The following is a 24,259-nucleotide window of genomic DNA, read 5'->3' on the forward strand; positions in this document are numbered from 1 at the left end:
GACAAGGAAAAACTAAATTTATATTTATGCTTTTATTTCTTATTATGTCAGTTTTGGTCCTCCATAATTCTGAAGCAGATACCTGTAATTAACTGTTGGTTCACTATTTAATTGTAAAACAAACAGATAAATAAATAAACAACTTAGGCCCCCCAAATGAAATTCTTCTCAGGACCTCAAGCAACTTTGGGCCGGCCCTGGCGCAGGAGCTCACCGCTCGGGGCGTGGTCACCTGAGTTCCCGTTGGGCCGCGGCTGATTCCGGAGAAAACAGCAACGGACTTTCGGCCAGAAGTGGCGTTCGTTCCATGGACTGAAGTGCTGACCGCTTCCTAAATATATTTTTATATGAATTTTATATAGACTATTTTAAAAAGGTGATTTAATTCTGTTGGACAAAGGTGAAGACGGACTTCCCGTTCTGCAGTTTCTCTTGATCATTTTCACCTGGACAACAGCACGATGCGAGAGTTTCACCTGAACGAGACGTGCAAAAATGGTAAAGAGAAGCTTTCTGTATATTTTAAACCATGGTGAGGGATTTCACACACCTGTTGTTGGACTTGTCTGCACTCGCTGAGGAGATGAAAGGTTTGCGTGGAGCATCTGAACCTTCAGGGAGCGAAGCTTTATTTTCTGTGTTCAGGTGGATCTATTGTCCTCCTTGTTTCGTAATTCAGAGCTGAAAAGGTGTCTTCATTCTGTAAATTTTACATGAAACGTCACAGTCCTAGAAGCCATTTTACGTTTGTTCTTTAAATATCAAATTATGTAACGTGGCATGCATCACCAGGGTTCATACAAGCGATACGTGGGACAAAGAGCATGTTTTTCTGAGATGATGCTTGAAAATATCCGAAATATACATACCTGTATGTATGAAGGGTTTAATGACACAAAGTGAAATATGTTGATTTGAAATACATTCTCAACTAATTAGTGCCTTTAGAAATTCTCAACTTTCGATAACCAAGGAGAGATGTTTGATCATCGCTTAAAATGCATAATATCAAATAGAAATATGCATGTTAACAGTATTTCCTGATCAAAAATTAAAGGTTGAAATTCTGTGACATTGTTTATCCTTCTATTAATATTGACACTTGTGAACAAAAATGACAAAGACATTGAAAACAAACAAACAAAAAATCCTTAAGTCACTTTAATGTTCAGCAGTGTCAGGGAGTTGACTTGTATGAAGTCATTTTACTCAGAAAAAAGGTTTAAAAATTGTCTTAAAGCTTAAAAAGAGAGTTATGTGCCAATACATTTATCTTTCATTCTCTTTTAAATTAGACAGTTTATAATTAAGTCTGGAAATGTATAAATTATTTAAATTATTGCAATGAATACTGGACTTGTTGAGTAGGCAGGTGCACTCTTGTCAAACCAGTTGATTTCTTTGTTTCTTTTTCTTTTATGTCAAAGTATTAGCTTGGTTTTAAAAAAAACTACTCATCTTCTTCAGGTAAATCATTTTTTTGTTTACAGATTTGCCTAAAAGGTCAGACAACTGCAGCTGATCCAGAATGCTGCTGCTTCCGTTCTCACTAGAACTTGGGAAATGGAGAAACATCATCAGCTTTAAAGCTGTCACACTGACTCCCCACAGCTCAGGGAATATCTACAGGGATCTGTTAGATTATAAATCACTGAACGGCTTGGCACCAATATGCATTAACTATCTGTGGATGTGTCAACCTTCCAGACACTCTGGTCTTCTGGTTCTGATCTGCTTTGCAACCCCAGAACCAAACATGAAGCAGCATTCAGCTCTATGCCCCACAAATCTGGAACAAACTTCCAGAAAACGTCTGAAACACTGAGTTCCTTTAAATCGGCTAAAACACACCTGTTTAGAGTTGCCTTTGATTCATAATAACTGGAAAATTGATCAACATATTTGATAAATATTTGCTTGATGATTTTGATGGTGGCATTTGACAAAATGTAATTTTTATTGCGTGTTTCATAATTGGTTGGTGTATGATGTTTTTATGGTGTAAGCATGTTGAACTTAAATGTAGCTGAAATGTGCTACTCAAATAAACTTGACTTTGTTAGAATAAACTTGACAGAATAAGCAAAAATCTTGGTTATGCTGCTTGCATAACCAAGATTTGCAACAGCAATAACAGTAAAACAGTCTAAAATAAAAAGTAGCTTTTGATGGGACGTTGCAGCCAGCGCAGTGATCACTGTTCAAGTGACTGGGGCTGACGCGCATACCGTATGGAAATAAGAGCCATTCTTCTGTTTGTGGTGAAAAGTGAGCGAAAAAGTTTAAGTCTGTCCTGTCACAGCATTTCAGCCATTCAGGGAGAGCACATTCAGACTAATGCTAATTATCAATATAAGATGCTAATGGCAGTTTAAAATGGAGAATACTTTTCATTTTTGTCTTATTTCAATTCTTAGCTTTGCTTCACATTTTAAATGAAACTGTTAGTAAAGTACAAATATGTAAATATGTTTTTATTACTTACTTTTTTGCCCTCAAATGATCTGAAAGAAACTGTTTGTTGAACTTCAACATATTAATTAAAAAGAGGATGTGTTTAGTTTTCAAATCAGTCTAATGTATTTTCAGTTTCTCCTTTCTTGACCTACTGACTTTACCAAGTAAAACAAGAACGAAAAAACAAATAAAATATTGAATTGGAATTTGTTTCTTAAATCCTGCTAAATATAATCTCTAACCTGCATAACCTTTACGTCTGTCTTTTGATCTGAGTCATTTTGATTTGTAAAGTATTTTAATTGCTTCCCCACACCTGAAATCCAAACATGTTTCTCCACCTCTTCTTTTTGAGCATTCTCTGTCTGGATGGTGCCTGGTGCTGAGTTGTTGACAGTGTAAATATTAGCCAAGCTCCTCTTGTTGCCCTTATGCAGAGTGGTCAGACCAGTATGGCACAACTCTGCACACGCAAACCAAGTATTGCATTTTGGTCAGAGAGACCAAAGAGTGTCTGCAACAGTGTAGGAAGCTACGGTGAAACAATCATGAATTTCTCAAAGCCCAGTATTTAGCTGACATGACTATTACAATATTGCTGATCAGAAATCTAAGTCAAAACTTTTTTTTTCTTACCTCAGTTCAATTTCTGTGTATGGTAATTTAATTTCAAATTTGAAAAAGAAACCCAAAAACATTTCTGTTTGTCTCATTAAGTTTCAGACACCCAATATGTTCACTTTTCTTGTCTGCCTGTCGGTGTTTTTGTTCATAAAATCTCAGAAGGGTTTTTGAAATAATCTGAAACATCTCGGTATGAGTCTACTGGCTTTCCTCATCTAGGGATTGAATTTTTAAACAGTCTTCTTTGCAAAATAGCTCACAGTTATGCACTGTTCGGTTTATTTTGGTTGTAGTTGTATCACTTTCTTCTGCCTATTTTTTCTACCTTGCCTAGGTAGGCAATTAACATACTGGATTAACATACTGCAAAAACATTTCTGGTTGGATAGTAAACTGCATTTCATTGCTCTGTACATGTGTAATGACAATAAAGTTGCATCTAATCTAAAATCAGTGAGACTGATCGATTGGGACTAGCTGTATATTTATTAAAGCTGAACCCCCCATCCTGTTTTAACGTCTCCAAGTTTTCTTCCAGATTTGCAGCATATCTCCGTCCATCTTTCCATTAATTCTGAGCAGCTTCCCATTCTTGACATTTTGTTTATATTTTCCATGTTCTTTCCACTTAATGTAATAGAGCAAAAACAATATGAAACATCATTGACTGAACTTCAAATTTCAATAGATTTTAACCATTTTGAAATGTTTTTTCCTTTTAATAATTTATTCCTTTTACATCACGTAATTGTATCCAGTGGGTTTCTTTAATGATTAACAGTTCCAGTCAGTGGCAGTTTCTGATATGTGTGACAACCCCCCAGGGCGGCATCTTGTGGAAGAGCGCCTCCCTAAGTCCTCAAATATCCCTTCTCCCCTGTTCTTACAATAGAAGGTCCAAATATCAATTGTGCCTAATGCAAACCATTACCAAACATCAGGGGCATTTCTGTTGAACATTCGACTGTGGACTGGCAACTTAAGCTAGCATCCTAGCTCAAATAGCCTGATCATACATGAAAATCAAATTCCTAAAATACAATTTAAATAACATTAAGTGTCACTGATCCACTAAGAAAGAAATAATTTTCAAGGTTAAAAATTAGTCTAGTCCCTGCAAGTTTCACTGTTTGCTCATGGAGCAATACGAAATTTTGCACTTGGGACCACTTGGTCAACTCTTCAAACTTTAGACTTAAAGATAAGACCTGCTGAGCACCAGTCCTCGAAGTAAAATATATGGCTTTGTTATTTCTGTCCTGTTCTTTGAATTTTATTTCACTATATTTGATGGCAGCTGAATTGTAAATACTTTAGTGTGCCCCTGGTTTAAATAGGAATACAGCTCGTCTCTGTCAGATTTGTTATGTCTTAAATTTCACATCAGGAGGAAACACTCAAATTGAATCCATCTTAATTTTCAGTTGCTTTCTAGGCACATTTGACTTTTTTTTTTTTTACCAATGTAATTTGAAGACAATGTCTCCTGTGTTCATTTAGCTTTGCTTACATGCACAGTTCTCTGAGGAAAAGTCTCTTTGAATCCCCCTGCAAAACCAGTATTTGTGCAAACGGTGCATGCAGAACAGGATATGAGTTCATAACTCAGTTTTAGGGAAGCATGATATTAGAAAAATCTTAGGATGGTTGTATTTATGATTTTTGCATTTTTTTTTCTCTTGTTCTTGGATATAAGTAATAAATTGGAGTCAGATGTCTGAGGAAGGACAGTTAAGTTAAGAGATGCTTTTTGTAAGTTTTTGGTCAACTTTTGGTCTACACCAGGGGTCCCCAAACGTTTTCCTGTGAGGGCCACATAACTTTTCTCTGGTGGGGGGCCGGAGTCAGTTTATAACAGAAAAAGTGTGACGATTGCAGGAGTGCCTAAATGTATAAAATTATTGTTTTCCAGAAAGCACGATCAAATAACCCTCTCTGGGTTCTTAACAGAAAAAATCCAGGAAATAACACTATTTATGAAATAAATACCATATTTTCCGGACTATAAGCCGCACCCCCAAAGTTTAAAAAGAAAAAACCCAGTAAAGATACACAATAAGCTGCAGATAGCGGCTTATTGGTTTTCCACAACGATGCAGCAGCAGCAGATGTAGCGTCCCGGTTGAAAAGATGGTCTCTAACTGATGGTTCACGTTTCTTTATTCAACAGCCTTTGTACATGAACACACTGTAAGAGCTACAAACATACAAATAAAATATCATTAGTAACTCTTAGTGGTTCTAACCTTTTACCTTAACCCATAAACCTTACTTTATGTAATAACATTAAATTTACAATACATGTATTTAATTAACTATAATATTTCTGTATTACAAATGAACTAAAACATATTCCAACTGTTCGACAGTTAATCAAATATTAACACTATTTCATGTTGAAACATAAACTTTATGCTCAATATATACAATACTCTCGTCAAAACACTCACCTTGTTCCCTCATCAACCAAACGCTAACTAATTAATTGTTTAGACCTTAGTTGGACTGTTCCTTATCTCCCTTTCACTGCGATCCGTGCGCTCTTTCTCTGCACGAGGTCCAAACAGTTAATTGTCAGTTAGTCAGAAGTTTGTGTAGATAACTTAGCAACCTTGTCCCTTTAAAAACTCTTTCAAATTAAAAGCATTGGTCGAAAGGTATAATAACTATTTATGAAATAAATGAGGAAACAACTAAATATTAATAAAGTCATTTACAGCGGACACCCAACATTTGAGTCATAACAGGTCAATCGAATATCACATTTATTACGGTTGAAAAAGAAAAAGTTGCCAAGTTTAGATTTAACTGAACTGATTACGGTAGTTTCCAAATGGTAACTGTAACAGTAAAAGTCCTGATCCTTCATGTCTACTAGCATGAGCTAAATAAAAATGGGCGCTTTCTTCTTCTTCTTTAGATTCCAACAGCAGCTTGCATCCATTATTGTTGCACTACTGCCATCTACTGGATCCTAATATCTATACCTCAAATTCTCATAATGATCCCAGTATTATTTAAAAAAACGAAAAATCTTCTTTTTCCCCTCAATGCTATTTAATGGATCAACATTCTCAAATTTTAATTCCCTATTCAAACCTAATTCCATTTTAATGGGCGCGTTCTTCTTTTATTTCCAATTTTGACTTCAAATGATTCACTTCCTGCTAAAGAGCCCCCTGGTGGTTGAAGAAAAATTCACATATAAGCCTATAAGCCGCAAGGTTCAAAGCTTAGGAAAAAAGTAGCGGCTTTATAGTCCGGAAAATACCGTATATATATTAAAAAAAAAATCTAAAGGCTCTCTGGTACAGACCCTTTTCACATGACGTCACACAACCTCCGTTTTGGCTCGAAGCTGTGTATCCTTAGTTCCGGTGTACATAGTAAGTAACGATAAAGTTGTTTATTTCATATATATATATGTAAAATGGACACATATATATCTATGTATATCTATATAGAGACATATATATAGAGAGAGATTTAGATATTTATATATATATATATATATATATATATATATATATATATATATATATATATATATGTATGTATATATGTATATATATGTATGTATGTATGTATGTATATATATGTATGTATATATATCTGACAGCATATGTTGATCAGACAGAACACCGGAGCATGGAGTTTACACAGTCTCTAAAACATTTATCTAAAATAAGATTTGAAGATAGATCACGATTTGCAAATCAATTTTCTCTGACAACAAAATCTAAATTAGACAAAGGCTAGAAATTCTTCACCGAACAATACCTGTTTTACTATGAAGGTAGGTATTTTTGTTTTGCGTAACCGTTAGCTTAGCATTAGTGAATTTTGTTAGCTAGCTAACTACGTGACATAACTGTTCCTTAACCAGAACTTTTTACTGTTTTTGAACTATAACGTTTTAGGCTCTAATCTTGATCAGATTCTTAAATTATAGACTGGAGTTGCCACTCATCCCATAAAATAGGGGTTTGTTTGTTATAAGCAGAGATGTCCGGTGCCGCCGCTGCTTTTTAATGCCTTCCTCTAATCGGACCACTTTTTCCGGTAACGAATAATCTAACGAGCTCGTATTTCAAATCCAGTAATCAGATTAAAGTTATTTTTATGTCCTTTATTTTCCATTAATACAGAAAATGAACCTCTAAACGTTACATCACTGACAGGCGGCGGTGTATATGTTTCCTAACTGTGGCTAAAGCTGCTGCTAGCTGGTTTACTCATGATCGGAGGCTGGTTGGAGAATGGTAAATTGACAATGACTAATAACGGTTATCTAACACGTAAACACTGTTTTATAAAATACAGAAAGTGAACCTCTAAACGTTACATCACTGACAGAGAGTATATTTTTTCCTAAATGTGGCTAAAGCTGCTGCTAGGTGGTTTACTCTCCGATCGGAGGCTGTTTATTTTATACACAGTTAGAGAATGGTGATTTTACAATGATTAATAACAGCTATCTAACACTTAAATTCTGTTATTATTAAACTTACCTTTTATTATATCCTTAAGATTATGAGAATGCGGGAATTTTTCAGCTTGGTTCCCAAGGCAAAATCACACCGGAAGTAAAGATACCCAGGTTTGAGTTATGGCGGCCATTGTCTGACGTCACTGTGAAAAGGGTCTATTGTTCAGGGGGCCAAATGTGGGCCGTAGTTTGGGGATCACTAGTTTACACAGTCAGTGATTTAAAAATTTTTTTTTTCCTCTCTGCTGGACAATGACACAAATGATTTACAGAAAATGTGTGCATTGTTTTTCTGGTCATGGCCACTATTATTGTTTAACTCTGTATTAATAAAGATATGATGCATTCATAACAAAAGATCACCTTGAATTCTAGTGAAATCAGAAATTTCCTACAGAGCTTCAGATTTTCAGTGAATGCTTCATGTCTTTGCAGGGTCTGTACTGACGCTGTGGTGTGGATCCCAGACAGCTGTGTGTTTGGTCACCACAGATCAAACTCTGATCCTCACACACCTGAACAACAGTCGACAAACAGGTAGTCCATCACCGACATGCTTCTGTCAGCTGAGACATCACAGCTTCTCTTCTTGTGTAAACTTGCCTTATTTTTGCTCTGATGTCATGTTTGCCTCTGTTCCTTCGTCAATTTTGTCCTGGAAATTTGATGCATCCTTGTGTCACCTGAGTACTGCATTATTAGGATGGCACTGTGAAAGCTGAGCTTTGTTTGTAGTGCAGCTCAACTGCACGTCAAATGAAAGCACTGCCTTGTCAGAAATATCTTTCAACTAAATTAATAGGATTTTCAGAGTTTTGCGACGCAGGCCCAATATACCCAGGATTCCCTGAGGTGATTCAGTGGAATTAACCTGAAGACAGGAGCTAATACTTAAAGGAAAGTTGAAGTTTGTTAGAAAAACTCAAGTCAAATCAGGTTTGTAACAGTGGACAAATACAATGCAGAACACCTGAATGTGTAACTTGTAGGCAATACTAATCTGTAAAATGTGAGTTGCTTTGAAAATTACTTTGAGGGAGGTTAGCAGCTTAGACACAAAATAAATATTTAACTCCATTCTTCCAGAAATAATTTTGTCTTAAGAGTTGTGACATTCATTCTGCTTTGTAGAAATCAAGATGGATATGTCCATAAATTATATAATTGAAGACCTTTTGCTTTGCTCCAATAATTCAACTCCAAAAATGCTTATTTTTGGTGGGCTTGGTGATTATAGTTTAAAGATTATAAAAAATAGTAATTTTTTCTGAAAATCTGAATGTCACTTGGTGTGCACACAAAAACATGAATGGATGTTATGGTCCACAGACTCACGGTGAAGACTACCGACGTGACAGTTGTCAAGTAGATATTTGTTGAGTACATTTTCCTCACATGGAAAAATAACTACATTAAACTATATGTTTGCTAAACAAGCTGCTTGTTCAGAGTGCTGTATCTAGGCATTAACATGGAAAAATTGTGGTAAGAAAAGGTGAGATGCATTAAGAACCATGGTTTACCATATTCTTGAAACACATCCAGGTTTCAAGAATTCTTGAAAAGTTGTGATTCTTGTGGTTACTTTTGGAACACTTCATGCTTCCCTTTGTTGATGATCTCCAGAGATGCTGATTTAAGTTTTTCTGCTTGGATGACCATCTGCCTACATTGCCAAAAGTTCCAATGCTGGTTTAAGTCACTTTGGTGCAGTAATTAACTCCTGGAGCCCAGTATTAAATGCAAATTTTGTATGGTCCATGGCATACTTTTAGGAGGACATTTCTGTATTTTCTTCTGAGAAAGTAAATTTTTTCCCCATAGCTGTAAGTTCAAATCACCCAAATTAGCAGAAATGACCTCTTAAAATGCATCACTTTCTAAGTAATAAATCTTTATATGCTTTTCACTTTTTGAAATGTTTCTAAACTTTCTTTGCTTTTCACTGCTCAGAAATCCTGCACAGTCTTATTCAATGTAGATTATTTGGTGGATAAATTTCAGCTACAGTTTTTTCTCACAGCACAGCATGAAGCGACATGAGGAAGGCAGCGAGCTGAAGTTTATTTGCCTCTGGTTCCTCTAGTTCAGTTCCTGGAACTGAGTTTCCCAGAGCTGACATCAGTTGTTGTTCAGCTGCATGTTGAGGCCTCGGTAATGAGACTGGCCAGTAAACCAGCAGTCTGAGAGTGAAGGGCTCTCATGGACCAATCAGATCTCTGATTTATAATAGAGTTTGATAATTAAGGGTTTAGAGTAGGGAGCCAATGAAGGAAGGCTGAAATTGGGAAGAGATTTCTCTCTATCTTTTGTTTTATTTTATTTAATTTAGTTTTTTTTTTTTTTTTTTACATTTTTTTAAATGATTTATCGGAACTTTTGATACAGCATTTTGGTCCAGCTGACAGCTTATCAAAAAGTTAATTGGTTATTGCAGGTGAATCATAAATAAAGTTGCATTATGAAGTTATACATGAATTGTATACATTTTTTAATTCTTTTTCTTGTTGTTGCTGCTTCCTGCCTTTCTGTTTCCATCTATTAAGGCGACAAAGACTTTCCACCACAAAACATGAATGATTTATAAGATAACTCATCTGTGGTTTTTCTGTTCCCTCACTGAGAAATGAGTTCCTGGAACTTGATTTCCTCCAATTTATGAAGTGATATTTAGCAGTTTGAATAAATAAAAATCTCCCATTAGTAATTTTTTCTTATCAATGACATTAAATTTTTACACTGGACAAGGCAGTGGGGAGTTTATAGTACAACGATCTTTACTCCTTTACAATCAATGTTCTCAGCTTCTGCTTTTAGTGATGAATTTGTGCATTGATTCTACAGTTATTGAATTTATAGCTTTACAAAAAGAAAATTAGGTTTGCCACATTTAAGTAACTAAACAACCACAGGGAAGTTCAGTGTCAAACTAGACTTCTCTGACGCAACAACAGGACTTAATGGATTCAAATTAACTAAAAATTTGAACCGTTATTCAAAACTTCCTCCTGAAAGACAATGAAGCAAAACAGGTTGTCTAGATAAACTTTTTTAAAATCATGTTTGTGGTGGCAGAAAGGAACTAGAAGTTCAGATTAATTTAAATAAACGAGTCACTGCTAATTCTGGAAAGTACTTCACAATCACAGTAGCAGAATGTTGTTAGTACTTTTTTCTTGGCAAATCTTGAAACGTAATGTTCATCAAGGTTGCAGTAGGTAAATCTTTTTACCTTAGAGCCACTATCCAAATAATGATCTCATCATGCTTTGTGGATCCTTTACGGCCAGTAGTACTGGTGCATAATACATTATAAAACCTGGACACAAGTGGGTGTTTGGACATTCAAAGGATTTTAGAATAAAACTGGTCTTGGACTACATCAGACTAACACAAAACATCCCAAAAGCCTTTGTTGAAAACCAGGTTCATGCCAAGGCCAATTTAAAAAGGTTTTACTAATTCTGTCATGAAGAGTGGATCTCTTATAATATCTAATTATATTAAAAGCATGATAATGGCCTCAAGAAGCATGTGATCAATGGTTGATTGGGAATGTATTTCAGCATTCCCAATCACCTGGTTGGTGTATATAGTGGAAAAAATGCACAATAAATCAAACTTGTGCATGGATTTCTTGTTCTTGGAATCATTGCATCAGCAAATCATTAAAAGACCATAATTATAGTGACATTCCTTCCACAAACTTGTGATGACAACAAATCAATTCCACAAAACAGCTATTTTTGGCTAAATTCCTCTGAGCTTGTTGCTCTTACCATGGACACTCCTTCTGAAAACCTTCCCCTGCAGGTGTTTTTATTTTCATAAAAGAATACACACCCTGTTAAACACACGGTCTTAACTGTTGTCTCCAGGTATGCAAACTTACAGTTCATACAACATGTGGCTGGGATTAACTCTTGCGCTGCTTTCGTCCTTCCTGATTGGTGGAAGTGTCATCCTCAAGAAGAAAGCTCTCATCCGATTGGCCAGCAATGGACACACCAGAGCAGGTGAGCAGAGGCAGATATTGACATTTGATCCACGTTTACTCGGTGTCCTAGGTGATCTTGCACCATTGAAGCAACAAATGTGGTTCAAACAGATGAGCTATATTACTTTAATCTAAAGAGACAATGAGGTGAGAAGTTCTGAATAGAGTAAAAAATGACTAAGAAAAGGTGATTTATTTCAAAAAGGGTTAAAATAAGTGACAAAAGTGATTGCTTATACAGACCTGAAATTTCAGCTCAAATTCTTTTCTAACTTGGAAGTAAGAATGATTTGGAAGACCTGTTTTGTTCTGCTCAATGTTGCTGCCTTTACCACTTCTCCCATCAGTTGTTACCAATTGGCGTGACTGCTTTTTGTGACACCATTGATTGGATAATTCAATCATCCTTAAAATAACTTTGCAATTATTTCTATTCATTCCCAACACCACTAGGGACAAGGGTGTTAGAAAATGGATGGGTTATTTCTATTCATGTTGGTAACTTAATTTGTGCCAAGTACCACCTTTAATTGTAACGACAAGTACATCCTTAACCCCAACTTCAAGTTGTATTCCATTCACATCTTAGCCACTAACCTAAAAAAATAGTTTCACTTTTGTTGTATGATCCAGTTTGGTCCAAATATAACATGTTGTTATATTAAATTCTCACACATGCATAAATGCTATTAATGGTTATTAGTAGTAAGATGTATCAAAGATTTAAAATGGGATATTCAGAACTGGCCATTTTTTTCTCCATTCTGTTCGGACATTTAGTTGGATAACATGTAGACCGTTTTCTCTGTATGTATGGAGCAATGCAGCTCACTGTCTATTCCCACCTGTTACTGCACACTTTGTCAGTTGGCTGGCATAATGCTTCTAATTGCTATTAATATAAATATTTTCTGCTGTAAATAGTCATGATGTGTAAACTCAATAGTAGTAGTCATTCTTATTAATGTATTGTAGTTTTAGAACAATACATTCAATTCATTAAACTATGAACTCTGATGCTGTAGGATGGCTGCTGGAGCAGATACCCTGATTAATTAACCATGTGATGTTTCTTTAAAATGTAGAATATTCTGTATGAAAAGTCGGTGAAAGCTTTTACATGTTACTCATGTACAGTCTATCATATAACATGTTGAAGTGCACACTTTTAGTTTTTCTTTATTTGAAAAAAGTAAGTTTAATTTTTCTCCCACTTCATTTATACACCATGTTTGGACTATCACATAAAATCCCATTAAATAAAATTGAGATTTGTGGCTATAACGTGACAAAATATGAAAACAGCCAGGAAACAAAATACTACTTCGATGCAGTGTATCCAGTGTTGTGTTCAAGACCACCTAACCCGAGACCAAGACAAGACCAAGACCAGCTACAGCTACATGACACAATAAAATGTAAAATATGATCGAAATTGCTTCTCAAAATAATCTGAAAGATCCATATTCCCATAAAAACACCTTGATATTAAATACTTAATACATTTTACCAATATTAAATATTCCATTTCTGTGCTACAATGTGTGATGGTCTCGTGTCATCCCTAAAAACATAACACCCTGGGCATTTGCCCATATTGCTCATGTAAGAAACCACCACTGTCTGCACCATTAAACATAGCAATTGAGGCAATGCCCTGACTGTAAATAACGCTCAACCATGAACACTGACCAAGGAGCAACAAGCAAGAAGTAACCAAACAGAAGGCGCTCATCGTGACTGTTTTCACTCTCTATCCCAGTACATGAAGCCAGGTAGTCTGACACCATGGCAGACATTACAGCTGCCACTTTGAACAAAAACAATCAAAGAGTGCATGCTCTGCGTGCTCTTTCGTTCTTGTGTTTTAGTTATTTGTTAATTTAAATATCAATGCACATAATTAAATAAAATAATGATGCAGTGTACACAGAGCATACAAGAACAAAGAACGGGTGTTCTGTCAGGTCAGATCGTCATACGCTTAACACGAACTCACGGTGTTCTGTCAGATCAGCATACGTTGTCAGATAGTCATACGCTTAGTTCAGACATGCATACGCTGTCATTACCATATGATTTTATTTAATCAGCAACATAGAATCATGACATAGATCATCATACACTTGGTTATTAACAGTTGTATGGCATCCAGCTGCAGCCAGACCTGCTTTAAACACACTTTGAAACCACGACAACGCATGTATATCTATCTAGTTATCATATTATGTCATATTATAAACAATTTAATGACTTATTTTCATCATAACTTGTTGCCTCTGCTGAACTGACAACTCCACTGACGGTCGGACTTCTTAATGCGCATGCATGGTACTCACTGCATGTATGCTGTCCTGACAGCGTATGGCTATCTGATAGAACACCGGCAATATCTGTCAGACACGTCATTACCATAAGATTTCATTTAATCAACAACATAGAATCATGACGTAGATCGTCATACACTTTATTAACAGTTGTATGTCATCCTGACATACAACCTGGTTAGGTGAGTTTTACACGGGCGTGTGTTGTAGCTGACTCCAGCAGCAGTCAGACCTGCTTTAAATACACTTTGATACCATGACAACGCATGTATATCTATATAGTTATCATTGAAAACAATTTAATGACTTATTTTCGTCATAACTTGCTGCGTATGGTGAACTAACAACTCCTCTGACGGTCGGACTTCTTAATGCGCATGCGCAGGCATGGTATTCACTGCATGTTTGCTATTCTGACAGCGTATGGTAATCTGATAGAACAACGGCTCTCAGTGGGTGACAATCCAGTCCTATCTAATAAATAAAGAGCCGTGGAGAAGAATCGACTGTTTCTGAATGTCACATCACTAAATTGCAGACTTTTGGACATAGCGTTGTCCATATATGCGACAAGTCAGTCAACACCTCCGCACAATAACTCAGCGCAGTGAGAGACAACATTTTTTCATCACAAATAATGTGTCTCTGTACAGCTAGCTTTGCTAACATCACGTTAACGGAGCTTACCTTCTTTGAGCTACTTTTCTAAGTGACGAAAAAAGTTAGACGTTGTCTCCACCGTCTGTGGAGACAACAAAGCGAAGCGATGTTGAGTTAGCTGTGGCCATCGGATTTCTTACTATTTATGCAGCGCTATTATATTACTGACGATTAGACAAACATTTTCTGCCGCTGAGAGGAAACCACTGCGCATGTCCTGGAGCGCCGCGCGCGAGTGAAAGGTGGGGAGGGGAGGGAAAGGGGGGAGTAACAGAAACAGTTGCTTGGATTTTAATCGATGCTTTTTGCATCCACTGAAAACAATGATGTTAACAAATAAAGTGGACAGTATGCTGTACGTTTAGTGATATTTTCACAGTTGCGGTCTCGACTGGTCTTGAAATAAAATGCCGAGTCCTCAGAGCCCGAGACCGAGACAAGACCGAGACCATCAAAAAATGGTCTCGAGACCAAGACCAACTTCGAGTACCACAACACTGGTGTATGCTATGAATCAGGATGGCATTACCAACACAAAATGTGCCTCTGTTTGCGTTTCTGCAGGTGATGGAGGCTATGGCTACCTTAAAGACTGGCTGTGGTGGGGAGGCCTGTTGACCAGTAAGAACTTCACTGTAGAAACCTTTTACAGTTCCAACCTCTGTGTGATTGAAACAAAAACCCCAAGAATGGTTGTTTACTGCGCATCTTAGTCAAGGGGAGAAGGGAAAAAGATAATTTAGCTTTTAATACTTCAGTTTGGAAACTGGCTTAAATTATATGAGTAGAACTTTAGAAAAGGAACCATGCATGGGATTAAACTAAACCAAAATGGAAAAAGGTTCTAATAGATGCAATAGAGAAAGTAGCATGCTGCTGAATAACTGCTTTGATAATAAATTGGATTAGCTCTGTTAAAACAGGAGTTCTATCAGTTTTTAGTTCTGGAACAAGAATATTTGTTTAACAGTTTCCTAAATAGGAAACTGTTAATAAATTCATCTCAGACTCATTTTTGCAGTTCCAAAACCAAAATAAATCATTTACACTAACATAATTTCTGGAATATTGAGCCACATCCACTAACAAAGGAGAAAAAAGTACTTTTTTCTCCTTTGTAGTGTACAAACGCAAATATGTAGGCCTCGCCTTTCCATAAGCAGTAGAAAACTTTGTCAGATATTTACACAAATATCTCATATTACGTGAAATATTTACGTGTTTTAACATTTAATGAAATGCGTATATTTTTCCGGACAGTTCCTGTAACATGACTGCATACCAGGAAAAGGCATTGATCGTTATCTTCATCTTCCTCTTTTGCACCAAGACCACAAAACTTGTCGTCTTGAGAGTCGGAACAATCTCACACACACTTTGTTTTCTTATTACAAATTTTGTTGTCGCTCTCAGTGTGTCTTCATCTTTAGGCAAATTTGCTCTTGAGCTTCTGCTGTCCTCTTCATCATGATGAAGGTTGGACTGCTGCATGCAGCAGTCCAACCTTTCAAATTCTGTTGGTAAAACCTGTGTATTTAGCCACACTGCAGTGTTTAAAGTGTGTCTAAAAAGAAAAAAAGGCAGTAGATATAATCCAGAAATTACAATACTTGGTGTTCTTCAGGGTTTTAAAACTCAATGACAATCATCTTAACGTTAAGCCACCAAAAATGGTAAACATGCACAGATTTTCTGTAGCAGGTTCCCTTTGTTGGCTCTTAAATTTGTGCACTTATTTATTACATTTTCATTATTATTAATTGTTGCTAGTAAATGATATGTCAAAAATTCAAATTCTAGTTGTCCTTATCAATGTCTTTAGTTTAATTCACTGAATTTCAATCACATTTCTGAGCAGCTTGATGGCATTCTCAAGAGCTAATGAGGGGATGACCTACAACTACAAAAAGGGAAAAAAACTAGAATATTGCTTGTTTCTGTATTGTAAAAGTTGACTGGTGAGCATCTGTCCTGTGTGCGTGTGTATGTTCGCTGTCTGCAGTGGGAGCCGGAGAGGTGTGTAATTTTGCTGCCTACATGTTCGCGCCAGCCACACTGGTGACTCCCCTGGGAGCGCTCAGTGTCCTCATCAGGTAGCTGCATGCTTCCACACAGCCGCCATCTTCTGAGGACATGTTGATGTGTTTTTAGTGATGTCATACTGGTCTGTGTTTTTAAGTGCGGTTCTCTCCTCCCACCTGTTGGGGGAGCAGTTGAATGTGGTGGGGAAGCTCGGCTGTCTGCTGTGTGTACTCGGGAGCATTCTGTTGGTCATTCATGCCCCACAAGAACAAGAAGTCACATCAATACAGGATATGACCAATAAGCTGCTGGAGCCAGGTGAGAGGAGAGTCCAACAATTCATCCAGACATGCTACATGATATCCAAAATATAACATTGCATTCTTAAATATAATTAATTTGATCAATCAAATCTGTTTTTATTCATATACAGCATAAATGTTAAAAATGATAACATTTTATGAATTACTCTTCGAAAACAGAGTAAGCTATAATATTTCAAGTTTAATAGGTCCACTTATCAAAAACAATCTACCACAACTGTGATTATGTTCATGATGTGACCCAAAAAGAAAATGAGTTTGACACCCCTGGTTTTTTTTATTTTTTTATTATTATTTTGTTACTAACTCAAAGTTGGTTTATATGCAAGCTTCATTTGAATAGAACAAAATTCTTTGAGTTTTTGTTTATCTGTGTTTGCCACTCTGCTTGCCTGTACCAGGTTTCCTGGTCTATGTTGTGGCGGTGTTGGTTCTGTGTGCGGTTCTGGTGTTGTATTTCTGTCCGCGGTCCGGTCGTTCCAACATCCTGATCTACATCGGCATCTGCTCGTTGCTGGGAGCCTTCACTGTATCATCTGTGAAGGGCCTCGCCATAGCCATCAACACCGGTGAGATGCCGCAGACGGCAACATGCTTCTTTTTACTCAACATTCTGAAGGCTATAAACATTTTCAGTTCAGCTAAAGTTTTCCTTTAGCAGAACCACTGCTGTGAACCCTTATAATTTGTTTTTCCTCTGCTCAGTGGTTTATGACATCTCTGTGCTCAGCCAGCCTCTTACGTGGATCCTGCTCCTCACCCTCATTGTTTCAATAGTAACGCAGGTAAGCTGGGCTCAGAAAAATTGGCACTGCAAGTTACAGGATGGAAAGGATTTGGTATCTTGCAGTGTTGTGTTCAAGACCACCTAACCCGAGACCAAGACCAGAGTGTAGCGAGACCGAGACAAGACCAAGACTTTTGGGGTCCGAGACCAAGTCAAGACCAAGACCGAGGGAAGTCGAGACCGAGTCAAGACCAAGACCAGCGGCCCGCGCTACATGACACAATAAAATGTAAAATTTGATCGAAATTGCTTCTCAAAATAATCTGAAAGATCCATAGTACCATAAAACACCTAGATATTAAATACTTAATACATTTTACCAATATTAAATATTCAATTTATATGCTAAAAAGTGTGATGGTCTCGTGCCATCCCTAAAAACATAACGCCCTGGGCATTTGCCCATATTGCTCATGTCAGAAACCACCACTGTTGCACTATTAAACATAGCAATTGAGGCAATGCCCTGACGGTAAATAACGCTCAACCATGAACACTGACCAAGGAGCAACAAGCAAGAAGTAACCAAACAGAAGGCGCTCATCGGGACTGTTTTCACTCTCTATCCCAGTACATGAAGCCAGGTAGTCTGACACCATGGCAGACATTACAGCTGCCACTTTGAACAAAAACAATCAAAGAGCAATGTGCATGCTCTGCGTGCTCTTTCGTTCTTGTGTTTTAGTTATTTGTTAATTTAAATATTGACGTACATAATAAAATTAAATAATGATGCAGTGTACACAGAGCATTACAAGAACAAAGAACGGGTGTTCTGTCAGGTCAGATCACGGTGTTCTGTCAGGTCAGCATACGTTGTCAGATAGTCGTACGTTTAGCTCAGATATGCATACGCTGTCATTACCATATGATTTTATTTAATCAGCAACATAGAATCATGACATAGATCATCATACACTTGGTTATTAACAGTTGTATGGCATCCAGCTGCAGCCATACCTGCTTTAAACACACTTTGAAACCACGACAACGCATGTATAGCCATCTAGTTATCACATTATGTCATATTATAAACAATTTAATTACTTATTTTCGTCATAACTTGTTGCGTATACTGACAACTACACTGACGGTCGGACTTAATGCGCATGCGCTGGCATGGTACTCACTGCATGTATGCTATTCTGACAGCATATGGCTATGTGATAGAACACCGGCTATATCTGTCAGACACGTCATTACCATAAGATTTCATTTAATCAACAACATAGAATCATGACGTAGATCGTCATACACTTTATTATTAACAGTTGTATGACATCCTGACTTAGCGGTTAAGTGAGTTCTACACGGGTGTGTGTTGTAGCTGACTCCAGCTGCAGCCAGACCCTGCTTTAAATACACTTTGAAACCATGACAACACATGTATATCTATATAGTTATCATTGAAAACAATTTAATGACTTATGTTCATCATAACTTGCTGCGTATGGTGAACTGACAACTCCTCTGACGGTCGGATTTCTTAATGCTTAATGCATGTTATGCTATCCTGACAGCGTATGGCTATCTGATAGAACAACGGCTCTCAGTGAGCGACACTCCAGTCCTATCTAATAAGTAAAGAGCCGTGGAGAAGAATCGACTGTTTCTGAATGTCACATCACTATATTGCAGACTTTTGGACATAGCGTTGTCCCATATATGCGACAAGTCAGTCAACACCTCCGCACAATAATTCAGCGCAGTGAGTGATAACATTTTTCATCACAATGCTTATGTGTCTCTGTACAGCTAGCTTTGCTAACATCACATTAATGGAGCTTACCTTCTTTGAGCTACTTTTCTAAGTGACGAAAAAAGTTAGACGTTGTCCCCACCATCTGTGAAAGCGAAGCGCTGCTGAGTTAGCTGTGGCCATCAGATGTCTTACTATTTATGCAGCGATATTCCATTACTGACGATTAGACAAACATTTTCTGCCGCTGAGAGGAAACCACTGCGCATGTCCTGGAGCGCCGCGCGCGAGTGAAAGGTGGGGAGGGGAGGAGGAAGAGAGTAAAAGGTGGGGAGGGTGGGGGGAGTAACACAAACACGTAGTTGCTTGGATTTTAATCGGTGCGTTTTGCATCCACTGAAAACAAAGATGTTAACAAATAAACTAGATAGTGTGCTGTACGTTTAGTGATATTTTCACAGTTGCGGTCTCGACTGGTCTTGAAATAAAATGCCGAGTCCTCAGCGACCGAGACAAGACCGAGACCAAATGCGGTCGAGTCCGAGACGAGACCGAGACCATCAAAAAATGGTCTTAAGACCGGTCTTAAGACCAAGACCAACTTCGAGTACCACAACACTGGTATCATATACATTAGTAATGCATAATGCAATATCTGGTTGCTGTAAACCATATATCTGGTTATTAAATTGAATAATCATGAATACGTTAAAATGATTTGTTTTTATTTTGGTTCTGATCTTAATGATCAATCAAAATAACTTTGGGCCCTGTCCTCCTGGTAGATGTAATTTACTGGCTCACAAAAGTATATTTTCTGAGAATAGACTGAGTGTTTTCACACCTGGTAGTCCAGTAGACTTGGTTCAGCTGGTGACCATCCATTGTGTCAAATGATCCAGACCGTTCCTTCACTTCCTTCTTCACAAAGTGTAGATAAAAATAGTGAAGTCTGATTTCAGCAGTTGGAGGTTTTCTCTTTTGTCTGTCACAATATGCCAAACAAACACCCTTCAACAATGGGCTTAGCTTTTGCTAAAAATGTATGCAAGAAATAGGCACTTGCTTTAGGTGTATTCTCCCAGAATGCCCTTGCTACTGTCTGCTTCTTGCTTTTGGAGTGGTCTCCGGTTTGCTTGACATTCACATATGCATCCAAGTCCAACTTGAGTTTGCTTCAATCAAATCCAGACCCGAGTTTTTAGATGCACCAGAGTTTGCTTTTCTGGTCCACATCAGAGTTTGATTGTACATTCACCACCTCCCCAAACGAACTTCACTTTCTAGACAAACTAACTAGAGTTGGATTGAAGCAGACTAAACAGGGCTGGTCTTAATGCACCTTAAGTCTCTACTTAAGGTGCATTAAGACCAGCCCCATTTAGTCTGCTTCGACTACCTCATACAGGAAGTTTCATACTGGCCACTCATAATTGATCATTTATAACAATACTCTTATTGTTATAAATGATCAATTATGAGTGGCCAGTATGAAACTTCCTCTGATAGACATCTTCATTTCATACCCTCAAAAGTCTTGTTAAAAAAGCCTAACCTTAAAAAAGTCTAAAACAGCTTTGGGACAGAAAGGCCCTCTTATACATGGAGAGAACACAAGACCCCAAACACAAACCCAAATGTTTGTGTTTGTCATGTGGCCGGGAAACCCATTGATGAGTCTGAAGTCACCTTTGTGTCTGTGCAGGTGAACTACCTTAACAAGTCTCTGGACACCTTCAACACCCTACTGGTGTATCCTATCTACTACGTCCTCTTCACCTCTGTGGTCCTTTCCACCTCCATCATCCTCTTCCAGGAGTGGAGCAGCATGTCTGCCGTGGATGTGGTCACAACGCTGGGCTCATTCCTGATCATTGTGGTGGGCGTGGCCTTGCTGCACCTGTTCAGGGAGCTGCAGGTGGGCATTCCTTCCCCCCTAACATCCCTCCTCAGATGAACGAAAGCTTTTCTTCTTATTTTTTGCTAATAAAAATACAACAATGCAACCTCATACAGGAATCTGACGTTTGATTTCTCTTAATGCAGATTACAATGAAGCAGCTGACCAATCAGCTTTCTCAGCCAGTGGAGAGGGAGGGACTTACAGAAGAGGTCACAACCAATGGAAGAGGAGGAAGGAATAAAAAGGAGGATAAATATGGACTGATGGACAATGTAGTGATAGAAAGTCTGCCTCCTATGAGAGAGGAGGGACCCAGAGTTTTTATAATCAGCTGAAAAAGAGAATTCCAGAAGTTTCTGTATTGTTACTGATATTTCCTGCACTTTTTCAAACTTTAGCCGCCATCTCAGTTTATGCTTTAGGTCCCTCCAATCTCGCATGGCGGTATTCATCGGTACAGTACTAGTCGACCTTTCTAATTTATAAATATTTAAGAAATCTTGCCTGTAAATACCAATTTAGTAGAAGGTTCAAATAATTTATTGGAAATAAGTACTTTAGAGCCCACACAAAATATGCCATCCAAGGAATAATAAATAAGACAAGCCGACAGAAAACAAGAAAATCCAAAACATGTATCAAAGTTTACCATCAAACTGGTTAGTTAAATAATGTCAAACTGCTCCTCATAGCTGTCATTAACTTTGAACATTTGAAAGATTTTATTCTTTTTGATCATACGAGTCGACGACATTAAATTATCAGATGAGTTGGTGTCCTCCGTTAGACTGATGGACTCCAAACTGGCTCTGCCTCTTTCACAGGAGTTTTTCCATGATGTCATAAATCATCAGCTGGACTGGCTGAGTCCCAAGAAGATGTTAATTTAAAAGACCATCATGGCATCAAAGAAGGTTCTTTTTGCAGTTGACCTTTTCCCCCTAATATCTTTTTCAAAGTGTTTGTGCTACTAGTGGCCTTTATTAAACAGTAGAAAAGGCAGAGACTAAATAAATTAAAAAGTCAAATGTAATTTTAAATATTCTTTTAAATTGGTGATTATCGACATTTCCAACATGTACATTTGCTGTGACAACTTGGAGGTTCACATTTTCATTTTATCTGTTTTAAACAGACATAGTGTCCTAATTTATTCATCGTAAGAAAGATGGTATTAGTTTAACAGGAAGCATTTTTAATCACTTAATCACCATTTTTCAAGGGTGTCTTTTATTTGGGTGTTGTGTCTTGCTCTGTGTGGCCTGATTATTGGGAACAAGGAAAACAAAATAAGATTTTGCATGAAGAAGTGCAGCACACTGTGCTGCTTTCAAAATGAACAGCCAAACTTTACCTTAACTGGACTGGTTAGAAGACTCTTCACTTTCGTATGATTACCTACCATTCCAAATATTAGCTCTAAGGCACTACTACTACCTTGCTTAGCAACTCTGAGGTCTATGAAGTGTGGGTCTGCTTTCCCTGCGGTGCTGCTGTTTTTTTGAAAACCCTTAAAAAAAACTGAGATGGAAGACATCTCAGCTTCTGCTTGAAGTGTTTGGTGACTGAAACTAGTTTCTTTCAGCTAAAGTTGTAAACATTCATTTAGTGTCTTATTATTTTATGTGTTAAAATTACAATTGAGGTACTAATTAACAGATATCCCACAAATGAGGTTAGAAATGGGTCAAGCGACATTTTCTTCTAAGTCTGTGTTCCAGTTGTCTGACATTCGGTGTGGTTAAGAGCCAACTGCATCTCAGTAGAGGGACATAGACACTAGGCTTTGAAGAATTAAATTGATTCATCTTATCAATTTTTTTCTAATTTTTTTCTAGTCAGCAAAAAAAATTACATTCTGCAGATTTTTCATTTAACTATTTTGTGCTTTGGTACAGTACTAAATACATTAAAATATGCAAATGAACAATTCAGTTACGCAGTGGTGGAACAAGTTGGTGTCAGGCCGGGGGGCGGGGCTAATGACCGGGCTCTTTATACCCAAAATAACAAAGCTCATGAAAACATAATTTTATAAAGTACTAATAAAAGCCACTCATATTTGTCGTAAAAATACTCCAATCTACCTAGTTTACAATCCGTTCCTAAGTATCTGACTGATGTGGATGGTTGGTGATGTGTTTTACCCAGAATACACTTGGAGACAATATTGGCGATCAACTTGTAAATTTGTGTGTCATAAAGTTAAATGTAAGAATTAAAATAAAGCCAGTCATGTCGCACAACATTTTATTCAATATTTTACACCCACTATGTCACTAAAATCAGTCGGTCTTGCAAAGTTTTTAGCAATCATGAGTCAACAATGACTGGGGCACCCTACTATACAGGTGCTGGTCATAAAATTAGAATATTGTGATAAAGTTCATTATTTTCCATAATGTCATGATAACAATTAAATTGTCATATATTTTAGATTCATTGCACACCAACTGAAATATTTCAGGTCTTTTATTGTTTTAATTTTGATGATTTTGGCAAACAGCTCATGAAAACCCAAAATCCCTGTCTCAAAAAATTAGAATATTATGAAAAGGTTCTCTGAACGAGCAATAAAAATAATCATCTGAATCAACAAAGTAACTCTAAACACCTGAAAAAGATTCCTGAGGCCTTTAAAAACTCCCAACCTGGTTCATTACTCAAAACCGCAATCATGGGTCAGATTGCTGACCTGACTGCTGTCCAGAAGGCCATCACTGACATCCTCAAGCAAGAGGGTGAGAAACAGAAAGAAATTTCTGAACGAATCAGCTGTTTGCAGAGTGTTATATCAAGGCACCTCAGTGGGAAGTCAGTAGGAAGGAAGAAGTGTGGCAGAAAACGCTGCACAACGAGAAGAGGTGACCGGACCCTGAGGAAGATTGTGGAGAAGGGCCGATTCCAGACCAAATTAAATTTTCATCTCCATAAAACTTTTCAGCAGATGGAAGCATGAAGTGCTCCAAAA

At 37.4% G+C, this 24,259-nt stretch overlaps 1 protein-coding gene across 3 annotated transcripts; it reads left to right on the forward strand.

Moving 5' to 3' along the window:
- The first annotated feature begins 230 nt into the window (after window positions 1-230).
- Window positions 231-23,534, forward strand: nipal4 (NIPA like domain containing 4). 3 transcript variants are annotated; one of them, XM_088012393.1, is made up of 11 exons: window positions 249-317; window positions 401-498; window positions 8,006-8,107; window positions 11,449-11,586; window positions 15,119-15,175; window positions 16,557-16,647; window positions 16,734-16,894; window positions 17,301-17,468; window positions 17,605-17,684; window positions 21,091-21,303; window positions 21,432-23,534. In XM_088012393.1, exons 2-11 carry the CDS (start codon window positions 462-464, stop codon window positions 21,621-21,623), a joined length of 1,239 nt encoding a protein of 412 aa, XP_087868519.1. In that variant the 5' UTR covers window positions 249-317; window positions 401-461; the 3' UTR covers window positions 21,624-23,534. The 3 variants fall into 3 exon arrangements, with proteins under 3 accessions (XP_087868520.1, XP_014830198.1, XP_087868519.1); XM_014974712.2 differs by having other exon boundaries at window positions 232-498; XM_088012394.1 differs by lacking the exon at window positions 15,119-15,175 and having other exon boundaries at window positions 231-498.
- The last annotated feature ends 725 nt before the right edge of the window (window positions 23,535-24,259 follow it).

The sequence above is a fragment of the Poecilia mexicana genome, unplaced genomic scaffold (assembly GCF_051168715.1).
Source record: "Poecilia mexicana isolate PSO_F unplaced genomic scaffold, ASM5116871v1 scaffold_14, whole genome shotgun sequence".
Lineage (NCBI taxonomy): Eukaryota > Metazoa > Chordata > Actinopteri > Cyprinodontiformes > Poeciliidae > Poecilia > Poecilia mexicana.

Bases quoted from the DNA above. Each gene is read 5' to 3' on its own strand.
- nipal4 (XM_014974712.2), top strand. From the start codon at position 462: ATGCGAGAGTTTCACCTGAACGAGACGTGCAAAAATG. The intron at 17,469-17,604 runs GTGAGATGCCGC...TCCTCTGCTCAG, and splicing joins CGCCATAGCCATCAACACCG to TGGTTTATGACATCTCTGTG. The intron at 17,685-21,090 runs GTAAGCTGGGCT...GTGTCTGTGCAG, and splicing joins TTGTTTCAATAGTAACGCAG to GTGAACTACCTTAACAAGTC.